The sequence below is a fragment of the Nilaparvata lugens genome, chromosome 1 (assembly GCF_014356525.2).
Source record: "Nilaparvata lugens isolate BPH chromosome 1, ASM1435652v1, whole genome shotgun sequence".
NCBI classification, from domain to species: Eukaryota; Metazoa; Arthropoda; class Insecta; order Hemiptera; family Delphacidae; genus Nilaparvata; species Nilaparvata lugens.
In genome coordinates this window covers 87,073,156-87,085,787 of record NC_052504.1, presented here as the reverse complement: position 1 = coordinate 87,085,787, position 12,632 = coordinate 87,073,156, and the positions used below count along the sequence as shown (strand labels likewise).

Here is a 12,632-nt window from a genome sequence, read left to right as displayed (position 1 = left end):
ATTTCCATTCTCGTTTTGGGTTACAAAAAAGAGCAATAAGAACCAAGTATACGGTAATGTTCCTCCCCTTAAGCACTGCAACCCGCTATTTGTTAGATTGAGAATTATGTGTTTGTCGTTTATTTTTATTTTTCAATGTTTATATTATTTATAAAGATTAACTTGCTCTCATTCTCTAGTCATTTTGATGTTTATTCGCACAACACAAGAAATTGGTTGAACCTAGAAACGAATATTGTCGGTATAAATCTAGTCATATCAGTTTTAGGGCTTGTGCAATTAGGTTTTATAATCAGTTACCGTTACATATAAAGAGGCTTACTAGTGAGTGAATATAAACTTAAAATTAAGGATTTTCTAATAAGAAACCTGTTTTTATACTAATGATGAATATTTTGCCTTTAATATGGAGAATTTGTAAGACGTTAATGTGATGATTTCTTGTTTTATGTGGTATATGATTATATGTTTTTTATGTAATAATTTAAGTAATTTTCTCATGAAGTGGCCTATACAAATTGTAATTTGTCTTTGAAAATAAATGGATTTTGATTCGATTTATAGCCTAAAGCTGGGTTTACAACAAAGTTATTAACAAAATGTTAATAGCTTAATTCTTATAGATACTATTACATTGAACGGAACTTGATATATTATGTTCATCATGTGTATGATAACTTATGTTCAATCTAATAGAATATATATAGGGATTAAGCTATTAACATTTTGTTAATAACTTTGGTGTAAACCCAGTTTAATAGATTAAAAACATGTTTTGTTGAACTGAGTAGCCTACTATATAACTGAAACTCATAAAAGTGAATAATTTTTAAGGAGTAGTCTACTATAGCCTTTTACTAGCTACTAAATTCATGTACTTACTAATGAATATGGAATTGTATTGTGCAAAATTTATATTGTTTGGTGCTAAAGAATGTTACTTAATTCAATTAACTATAAATATAACAAATATTTATGTATGGGCCAGCTATTTGAATCGACCGCGCTCACCCACGGCCATCTAGCATGCCACTGCCATCAGCCGCTCTGAGATCGCCTAGTTCAATATGTAGATGGCATTGTTCTCTCTCTGGCTTCCCCCGCTTTGCTTCCCAGTCTCTCCCGCTTGTAACCGCTTCTTGAGGAAGCTTGCTGTCCTGACGCTACATGGTTGATTCTCTTTTTAGTTATAGTTATAGTTGAAGTTGATTGAGCATATGTTGCCCGAATATTTGAGCAATCAGGAATGCCTGTTTGATGATACTGCAATCGCCAATGTCCTTGGCATTGTGTATAGTCTGCTTGCCGATGATTTCCGATATTTCATCTCTGCCTTTTCTGAAAAAAGCATAAACAGAACAATACTCGCTTTCATTGCACGAATTTATGACCCACTGGGATGGCTATCACCACTTATTCTACTGTTTAAGTTATTCATGCACACTCTGTGGTCTGAACGCCTTGGATGGGATGATGAAATTCCTGCACCACTATTAACTCATTGGAAATCCTTGGTTACCGCTATCAACCAATTACACCAGATTTGCATACCAAGACTGTTAGCTTGTTCCCATTCCTCAATTAGACTGTTGGGATTTGCTGATGCTTCAGAGAAAGGATATGCCGCCTGCTTGTACCTTCATGAAGAAGTTGAAAACCACTTTATTGATTGTCGTCTTATTGCTGCCAAGAGTCATGTTGCGCCCCTCAAAACCCTGACAATCCCTCAATTGGAATTAAAAGGCTGTCTCTTGTTAGCACAACTTGTATCTGTCATTTTACCAACTCTATCAGAATACAACCTGCTGGAAATTCGTCTCTACACTGATTCCAAAACCGCCTTGGACTGGATCAATATGCCTACTTACAAACTGCAGATTTTTGTTGCTAATCATGTACAGCAAATCACTCAATTAGTGAAACCCGAACTATTCAATCATGTGTCCTCGCTTAACAACTGTGCTGATATTGCTTCTCGTGGACTACTGCCAACTGAACTTGTTTCCTGCCATACTTGGTGGCATGCTTCTGCCACATTTCAATGCCTCGCTGTTGATTTTCCTGTGTCTAATCACATTGTCAGTGAAACAATACCTGAGATGAAGTCAAACCCGCTGTATATTCTTGCAACTACCCAAGATGAACCACTAGCAAACCTGCTATATGCTGCTTGTGAATGTGTATCCAAATTTGGAAAATTATGCCGAATTTTTGTGTATATACTACGCTTCATTAACAGAATCAAGATCGCCCGCCGTGACTATAGTAACAAATTAATTCAAAAATTTTGTGACTGTGAACCGCATCCTGCTGCTATTGATGTTGTTGCCTCTGAAATGGAGATTGCTAGAAGGCTCATTACACAAGTCATGCAAAAGGTCAAATTTCAGAAGGAAATAAATGAGTTAAACTCGGGAAAATGCCCCAAACATTTATTGACTCTGCAGCCTTATATTGATTATGAGAATTTGATCCGCCCATCTGGTCATCTGGAGAATGCGCCTATTTCCAGTGAAACTAAAAATCCGTTATTGTTCCCAAAAAATGAACATGTTTCTACTCTCATTATTAGACAACAGCATCTCATGAGCTGTCATGCTGGTCCTCGCACCACCCAATCTGCAGTATGCCAACAATATTGGATATTATCAGCTCGTAATCAGGTATGTCGTGTCATACACCAATGCATCATCTGCAACCAATTTCGCCACTCAAATTTGCAACAATGCATGGCCCCGCTACCTGCCGAACAGGTCACCATCAACAAACCATTCAATGTGACTGGCTTGGACTTAGCTGGACCTTTTGTCTGCAAGACATATCTGCTAAAAATGTGCGCAAACTACAAAAGGATATTTGTGCATATTTGTGTGTTTTGCCACAAAAGCTACTCATCTTGAATTTCTGTGTCGGTCAACCACTTTATCGCCGCACTACAACAATTCATTGCCCGACGAGGTACGCCTCATTTTGAAAAAAATCATATGGCTTTTGTCAACATTACTGTATTAATTCATCAATGCTTATGGTCTATTTGAATCCTTTGGAACTATCATTACGTATCATAATGTAACTATCATAAGAAAAAATATGAGAATATTATTTCTTAGTGAGCACCTAGGGCCTATAAGGAAGCTATATTCCAATCACTGCAATCCATAAGGTAGCCTACAGTAGTTTTCCACAAATCGTTATCAGTGAGAAGTCAGTGGTATTCCAGTTTTAAAGGTATATAAATAATAACATTGGTATTATCAGTTTTGTCCGCATACTTATTTTCAACTAGAGCCATTGATAATAACTTAATCATTCGTAAATAATGCTGAGAAAATGCATAAATTAGAATGACATAATTTTATGATGTGTTATGTGATATCGGCTTCAAAGTTATAATGTGTTTTGAAAATAATAAGGCACGGTAGCCTACAAAACTAATTTATTGTCAGGCTGCAATGAGTTCACTTACATAATAACCAAGGATAATAATAACAGTTACAACTTACAATATTTATGTGTATAAATTTCAACTTATGCATGAAAAGATATTCCACTTTTTTTCCTAAAAATTTCAGTGCAATTATATGCTGTGCAGGAGATTACCATTTTCATAAATAATCTCTATACTTATAAAAGGCTAAGCCCCGACAGACTGAAATCACACCACAGCCCAAACTACTGAGCCTAAGAACTTGAAATTTTGCACGATTGTTTATGGTAGCCTGAAAACTTGAAATAGGTTTATAACCATCCTCGGTTAACCCTTGGACTACCAACCTTCTTCACATACACGGAATACCAACTGGGGTAACTGGGTCACCCCAACAAGATTTCTGTTTTATATCTTTATTCTATATTTTTTCCATTAATTCATCTATGAAATGCATTACAAAAGCTTTTAATATAATTAAAAATAAATTTCTTTTGTTGAAAAATATGTTTTCAATCAAAAACTGACAGGACAAAAAAATTGGGCATTCTATCAAATAGATGTAGGGGAAATGTTGTCAAATAATTAAATTATGGCTATAGAGAAGCAATTTTTTCAAATTTAGATTTCAAGTGATCATTATGAATCAGGTTTGGCGAAAAAATGATAATTGGACATTAAATTTATATCTTATGCATTCCGATAATGGATGGAATATACCAAAAAATTGCATGACATGGAATACCAAGCGGGGTAATAGAGTTACCCCAAGGATAAATCTGCTAATAATTGAGAAAATAAGAGGAATGAAATGATTTTATGAGAAAAAACAACTAAAGTGATATGTTTTTAACAAGTACTCAAGGTTTCAATGAAATACAACAACATTATCTACAAAAAAATGGGGAAAATGTGGGTTGGGGTAGTCCAATTACCCCACTTGGTAGTGGAAGGGTTAAGCAAGAATCTATAATGCAAAATTTCAAGTTAATCAGTCCAGTAGTTCAGACGTGATGATGCATCAAACATAATTTTCCTATACTACTTTACACCTGTATACGTGTATAATCCAGTTCTTTAATAATATGATACAATTTTTTAATTCCGGCCATATGATTTGGTGATTTTTTTATGAAATCGTATGTACTATTAATGAAGTTTGAACATTAATTTTGAAAAATCTAGAAGGAAATTTGAAATTTGGGCTTCCAGGTAATAATAATAATAATATCGAGTGACCTGACTGGCTCAGGTCTGGTGTCAGAGTTTTCAGGTTGCAACTGATCAATTTCAGGGCCTCTGACATGACCTAATGACTGCTTTTTAGGCAGCCGGGACCGACGGGTTAACGTGTCAATCCGAAACACAGGAGTGGCCCGAGATAAATATCTTGCCTGGCTTCCAGGTGCACGAGATTGATATTTTTAGAATCTATGTTCAAAATTAGCAGATCTGAATCATTCCAGTTTTTCCGGTATGCAATCCACAAGTTGACATGTCTTGATGCAAACAAACGAACACACGAACAAACACAACCCTACTCTCTCTTATTATATAGATACTATTATAGTCATGGTCTCTTTATAAACCTTGATTATATTATTTTATAATATGTAAAATGTACGTATACACTATTCTGGTAGAATATAAGCTGCATGTCCAGTCTTCATTTTCAACAAAATAGCATGCATTTATTCCACATACCATTAAAATAATATATTCTCTATTATTTAATATAGTTGTTTACTTTGTGAAATTTAATGTACACATTTTATATATAACTAGTTGGACCACAAATAGGTATAAAAGAACCAACAAGAGACGAACTATCTAATAAATTGTTAGAGCCAATGAGGTGGGCTTCTAAACACTTGACTTAGTAGCTCAGAAAATAAAATTGTTACCTTTGAAAGCATCTCGTTTGGGTATGGCGGGTTCACAGTGGACTGTAAGAGCGGTCTCCTCATTCTGGTAGGCGGTAGCACGTTCAGATAATCAGGACTCACTTGCACTGGCGATGATGAATACATGGGCCCATGTCGCGGCGAAGAGGTTACACAAAGAAGATCCAAATCTAGATATTTAGCGGAGTACTCTCACAATAACTTTTCCTAACTAGTCACGGTAGTAGTTTAAATTCAAACAAGTGGAGGGGTAATACATTTATAACTTCTTTAAAAAGAGAATCAACCAAGTAGTGTCAGGACAGCAAGCTTCCTCAAGAAGCGGTTACAAGCGGGAGAGACTGGGAAGCAAAGCGGGGGAAGCCAGAGAGAGAACAATGCCATCTACATATTGAACTAGGCAATCTCAGAGCGGCTGATGGCAGTGGCATGCTAGATGGCCGTGGGTGAGCCGCGGTTGATTCAAATGGCTGGCCCATACATACTCCCCCCCAAAAACGAACAGTTTTTAAATTGGGTGAAGCAGCAACAAGCACTGTACATTGAGGCAGGGCGGGCCGCAATAACTAGATGGCGATGGGTCTGCGGTCTTGAATACAGTGAGCGGAGAGGTCCAGAGCAATGTGGTGTGAACACGGGAGCGTAACTTGAAGATAAGTGGGGCGGCACAACACAAGTTGCGGAATGCGCATAGACATGAACTGCGGTGCGGTCATAGAAGTGGAGCTGAGCGTCAACAGAGGTGCGGTCATCAAAACAGCTAAGTGGAGCAAAGCAGCAAACAGCGGTGCAGTCATCAGGATGTTGCGGCAGAGTAGATAACACAAGGCGGCGATAACGAAGTGACACGGACAGTCACAGGTTATGTGGGTAAAACCAAACTATATACAATAACATTGTTAGATTGTTCTAAATGAGGCGGTGAATTTTACTTAGGTCTCTGACAATATTACCAGAGGCACATTTGATTGTCGCTATTCTGACAAGTCCATCTTTGCCAGGGTGCAGTGCTACAATTCTGCCTAGCGGCCAGCTTAGCGGCGAGGTGTTGATTGATTTGACTACAACCAAATTGTCAATCTGTAAGTTTCTTTCAGTAACCTTCCATTTTGTGCGGTTCATTAGTGTGCATAGATATTCTTTTGACCATTGGCTCCAGAAGAATTGCGTCATTTGGTTACAATGTCTCCAACAGCGAGTTGATAGTATTTCTTTAGTCTCTATCGGTTGCGGTGGTGCTGTCAGGGGTCCACCTACTAGGAAATGGCCAGGTGTTAGAACAGAAGCGGCTTCTGCGGGCTGTGAAGACAGTTCAGTTAGCAGTCGGCTGTTCAAAATGCTTTCTATGCAGGTGAATATTGTGTCAAATTCTTCATATGTGAGAGCCTTGTCTCCAATACAGCGATACAACAGCGTTTTAGTGGATTTGACGGCAGCTTCCCACAGGCCTCCATGGTGGGGTGCATAAGGAGGGATGAATTTCCAATTTATGCCATGGTTGGACAGAAAACAAGTGACATCAGAGGGTAGTGATTCCAAAAGATTGGCCAATTCATGCATTTTTCTAGCGGCGGATACAAAAGTTTTGGCATTGTCAGAGCATAGCGTATGAGGCGTACCTCGTCGGGCAATGAATCATTGTAGTGCGGTGATGAAGTGGTTGACCGACATAGAAGACAGAAATTCAAGATGGTTAGCTTTTGTGGCAAAACACACAAATATGCACAAATATCCTTTTGTAGTTTGCGCACATTTTTAGCAGATATGTCTTGCAGACAAAAGGTCCAGCTAAGTCCAAGCCAGTCACATTGAATGGTTTGTTGATGGTGACCCGTTCGGCAGGTAGCGGGGCCATGCGTTGTTGCAAATTTGAGTGGCGAAATCGGTTGCAGATGATGCATTGGTGTATGACACGACGTACCTGATTACAAGCTGATAATATCCAATATTGTTGGCATACTGCAGATTGGGTGGTGTGAGGACCAGCATGACAGCTCATGAGATGCTGTTGTCTAATAATGAGAGTAGAAACATGTTCATTTTTTGGTAACAATAACGGATTTTTAGTTTCACTGGAAATAGGCTCATTCTCCAGATGACCAGATGGGCGGATCAAATTCTCATAATCAATATAAGGCTGCAGAGTCAATAAATGTTTGGGGCATTTTCCTGAGTTTAACTCATTTATTTCCTTCTGAAATTTGACCTTTTGCATGACTTGTATAATGAGCCTTCTAGCAATCTAGATTTCAGAGGCAACAACATCAATAGCAGCAGGATGCAGTTCACAGTCACAAAATTTTTGAATTAATTTGTTACTATAGTCACGGCGGGCGATCTTGATTCTGTTAATGAAGCGTAGTATATACACAAAAATTCGGCATAATTTTCCAAACTTGGATACACGTTCACAAGCAGCATATAGCAGGTTTGCTAGCGGTTCATCTTGGGTGGTTGCAAGAATATACAGCAGGTTTGACTTCATCTCAGGTATTGTTTCACTGACAATGTGATTAGACACAGGAAAATCAACAGCGAGGCATTGAAATGCGGCAGAAGCATGCCACCAAGTATGGCAGGAAACAAGTTCAGTTGGCAGTAGTCCACGAGAAGCAATATCAGCACAGTTGTTAAGCGAGGACACATGATTGAATAGTTCGGGTTTCACTAATTGAGTGATTTGCTGTACACGATTAGCAACAAAAATCTGCAGTTTGTAAGTAGGCGTATTGATCCAGTCCAAGGCGGTTTTGGAATCAGTGTAGAGACGAATTTCCAGCAGGTTGTATTCTGATAGAGTTGGTAAAATTACAGATACAAGTTGTGCTAACAAGAGACAGCCTTCTAATTCCAATTGTCAGGGTTTTGAGGGGCGCAACATGACTCTTGACAGCAATAAGATGACAATCAATAAAGCGGTTTTCAACTTCTTCATGAAGGTACAAGCAGGCGGCATATCCTTTCTCTGAAGCATCAGCAAATCCCAACAGTCTAATTGAGGAATGGGAACAAGCTAACAGTCTTGGTATGCGAATCTGGTGTAATTGGTTGATAGCGGTAACCAAGGATTTCCAATGAGTTAATAGTGATGCAGGAATTTCATCATCCCATCCAAGGCGTTCAGACCACAGAGTGTGCATGAATAACTTAAACAGTAGAATAAGTGGTGATAGCCATCCCAGTGGGTCATAAATTCGTGCAATGAAAGCGAGTATTGTTCTGTTTGTGCTTTTTTCAGAAAAGGCAGAGATGAAATATCGGAAATCATCGGCAAGCAGACTATACACAATGCCAAGGACATTGGCAATTGCAGTATCATCAAACAGGCATTCCTGATTGCTCAAATATTCGGGCAACATATGCTCAATCAACTCAGGTGTGTTGGAATTCCATTTCCTCAATTCAAAGGAGGCGAGTGACAATAACTCATTGAGTTCTTTGATAAGTGAATGTGCGGTATTCAGGTCATTGCTTCCACCAAGTATGTCATCAACATACGTTTGCAACTTCAGTACTTGACTGGCGAGTGGGAAAGCTTCACCTTCGTCCTCCACTAATTGTTGCAGAGTACGCTGAGCAAGATACGCGCTAGAAGATACTCTATAAGTCACTGTTAACAGTTCAAATTCTTGAATTTTTCCTTGGTGGGTGGGTTTCCAAAATATATGTTGATGCTGGCGGTCTTCAGGTCTCAGCAAGATTTGTCTGTACATTTGTTTGCAGTCTGCAAGGATGACAAAGCGGTATGAACGAAAGCGGGTTGATACTTGGATTATGTTTGTTTGAAGTTTGGGTCCAGGCAGCAACACATTGTTAAGTGAGAGCCCATTGGTGTCTTTGCTAGATGCGTTGAAAACAACTCGAATTTTTTGAGTGTTATTGTTTTTCTTGAATATTGCATGATGTGGGATGATGTAATCTACAGCGGAATCAGCGATTTTCAACTGGCCTAAGTCATGATACTCATGAATGAAGTCAGAGTATTTGGTTTGAAGTTCATCAGATTGACTCAGTTTTCTCAGTAGTCCTAACTGATTGCGTTATGTCTTGCTGCGGTTATTGCCCAGAGCGGGAGTGCCAGGTTTGAGAGGCAGTGCCACAACATACCTTCCTTCAGAGGTGCGATAAGTAGTGGATTGGTACAGTTTCTCACACAACTCATCTTCGGGTGATGACTCTTTTCGAACGGGGATGGCCTCTTCAGTTTCCCAAAATTTGTTCATGACAGTGTTGAGCTGTGCTTCCTGTGCAAACATAGTGCAAATGAGCTGCATTTCGTTGAGCAGTGCAGGTGAGTCCTCAATATTCAATCTACCACTTAAAACATAACCAAAGATTGTGGCAAAGGCGGTAGGGTTACCAGGAATAATGGAATTTTCTGCGGATATAAAGATGTTTGAGTATAAATCGGCACCAATCAGTAGGTCAAATATTGCGACTAAAATATACAAATATTGTATATTACAATACAAATATTATTACCCTACAAATATTGCGACTCATGAGAAAAACTGGAGAAGACCTTACTACCACCAAAGGAAGCATTTTTCAGCAAGCTAACTGACAGCCACATCAGTGACGAGACATATGAACATGCTCAACAAGTGTGGGAGAAATTTGACTGCAAGATCCTGGGAGAGTACAGTGATCTATACCACAAAACAGATGTTCTCCTTCTGGCCGATGTCTTTGAAAGCTTCAGAGATATGTGCTTGAAAAACTATAACTTGGATTGTGCACACTACTTCACATCGCCAGGCTTCTCCTTTGATGTTATGCTAAAGTATACAAAAGTTGAACTAGAACTCCTAACTGACTACGACATGTATATGTTCATTGAACGAGGCATCAGAGGCAGAATAACAACATGCGTTCATCAACATGCCATTGCCAACAACGCCTACACAGGAGTGCCTGTTGACCCCGAGAAGCCCACATCATATCTCCTGTACACAGATGCAAACAACCTGTATGGCTGGGCGATGTGTCAACCTCTGCCATGTCGGAAATTCCAGTGGATGGAGAAAGATGAGTTGGAGGGGGTGAGCAGAGGTATCGATGGTGTTGGAGATGTTCAAAAGATTGGCTACATCTTGGAGGTGGACATTGAGTACCCATCTGAGCTACACGACTCCCACAACAATTTCCATTCCTAGCCAAGAACAAAAAAACACCAAAATCAGGATCGTTGAGATTGATGACAACTCTAAGCAACTGTGAATTAGGGATGGGTATCGATGTTCAACATCAAACATTGATGTTTTTAACATTGATGTTTACTGTTCGATGTTTTTCACTTATCGATGGTTTTACCTAGACATCGGTGATCTGATGTTTTTCCCAACTAAAATGAATTTTTCATTTAGGCTCTCTGTATTTTTATGTGAGACTGTTGGATACTCTTGAAGATTTACATAACTTCTGTAGCTCTTGTCAAGGTTAGATACTTATTTAGAATTAAATAAGAGGTCGGATTCTTTGTTTCTTAGGAAGAAACAGTTTTTTCTTATTACAAGTGCTTTCCTCAACATACGTTTAACACCAATTAATCTAGCTCTGGAATAGAGGTCCTTGTATTGTAAGGAGTGTAGATATCCATATAAAAAACTTTAATAATTTCCATCACCTAAATAAAACTATCAGGTATTGAATGAATACGATATGAGTAACAATGATTGCTAAAATTAGCTGAGGATGAAATTCCAGACAGAATCTTCAAGGATATCCCGAGAGGTTTCTGACTTAACTATGAAGATGACAAATCTTGTAAACTACCTATAATAGAGTTGATGTATCTTTCTAGTCACAACCTGACTTCAATTATTCGAAAGACTGTTACTTGAATACCACAACTCCAAAATTGCTGTAATTCCAGTTAGTAACTGTTAAAATATTGGAACAATAGCTCCAGATAAAATTGTAGTCACTTTAGAAGTTTTTTTGTACTATCAAGTATTTCGAAATTATGAAAAAAATATACCAATGAATCAATCAACTTCTAAAATAATTGAGTTATATCTATACAAAATAATAAACTAATACTCTGTAAGCTTATTAACAGAAGTGTTGTGGGTTCAATCGAATTGATTTCGCCCCGTTTTATCATTTTTATCAATAATAAGTGTAAAGTATCATATACTGTACATTGTTGTATCATTTTCACTCTATTAATACTAATAAAAATCTATTCATTCATCGTTTCTGATGCTTTTGAGTATTTATTTATTCAAAATTATTTAATTTTGAGATAAAAATTCCTAAGTGAAAAAAAGAAAATGGTAGCTATAAGGATAACCGCTGAGTTTTGGACACTTCAAATACGACATTTGTAGTCTCCTATCATCCAGGAACAATACCCTAGAATGTTCAACACTACTTCTGAAATACTCTGTATAATAGTCTTTGTAGTATCATCCATAAATGTATGGCGATGCGTCGATGTTTACAGTTCGATGTTTTTCACTTATCAATGTTAAGGTAAAAAAAACATCGATGTTTTGTCTTTCGATACCCATCCCTACCGTGAATGATATGTATGTCATTACTCAAGCAAGCAGTACAACATGGATTGAAAATCACTAAAGTTCATTGAGGTGTGAGGTTTGAGCAGGAGGACTCCCTAGCACCCTATATCATGCTAAACACCAGACTTCAACAACAGTCAAGGAACAAATTTGAAAAAAAATTCTTCAAACTGATGAACAATGCAGTTTTTGGCAAGACAATGAAGAATGTCTGGAAGCATATGAACATGGAGCTTGTCAACAATGAGAAATGTCTAAGGAAACTGATTGCCCGACCAACCTACAAGGACCACATCATCTTTGGCAAGAACATTTGTGCCGTGATACTCCACAAGGAGAAAGTTGAGCTGAACAAACCTATCTACATTGGTTTGACAGTGTTGGACATTAGCAAGACCCTTATGTATCAATTCCACTATGATGTGATGAAACTGACATACAAAGAGAACCTGCAACTGCTCTACCAGGATACAGACAGCCTATTCTACATTGTGAGAACTGAGAACCTCTACAATGACATCGTCAACAACCAGCAACTGAAAGACACGTTTGATACATCTGAGTATCCAACCGACCACCCATGCTATTCAGACACAAACAAGATGGTACTTGGAAAGTTCAAGGATGAATATGCTGGAAGAGCTCCTCATGAATATGTAGGTCTACAATCAAAGCTGTATACCTGCAGATGCTTCACCAAAGATCCAAGTCGATTAAAGAGTGGTTTGATAAAGAAAGCTAAAGGAGTGAGGAAACCAATACTTGGTCAAGAACTGT

At 38.2% G+C, this 12,632-nt stretch overlaps 1 protein-coding gene across 1 annotated transcript; it reads right to left on the bottom strand.

Annotated features, from left to right (window-relative positions):
- Nucleotides 1-6,240: 6,240 nt before the first annotated feature.
- On the bottom strand, nucleotides 6,241-6,891 carry LOC120355430. Its single transcript, XM_039443820.1, has one exon. The coding sequence runs from the start codon at nucleotides 6,889-6,891 to the stop codon at nucleotides 6,241-6,243; it is 651 nt and encodes a 216-aa protein (XP_039299754.1).
- Between the last annotated feature and the right edge of the window lie 5,741 nt (nucleotides 6,892-12,632).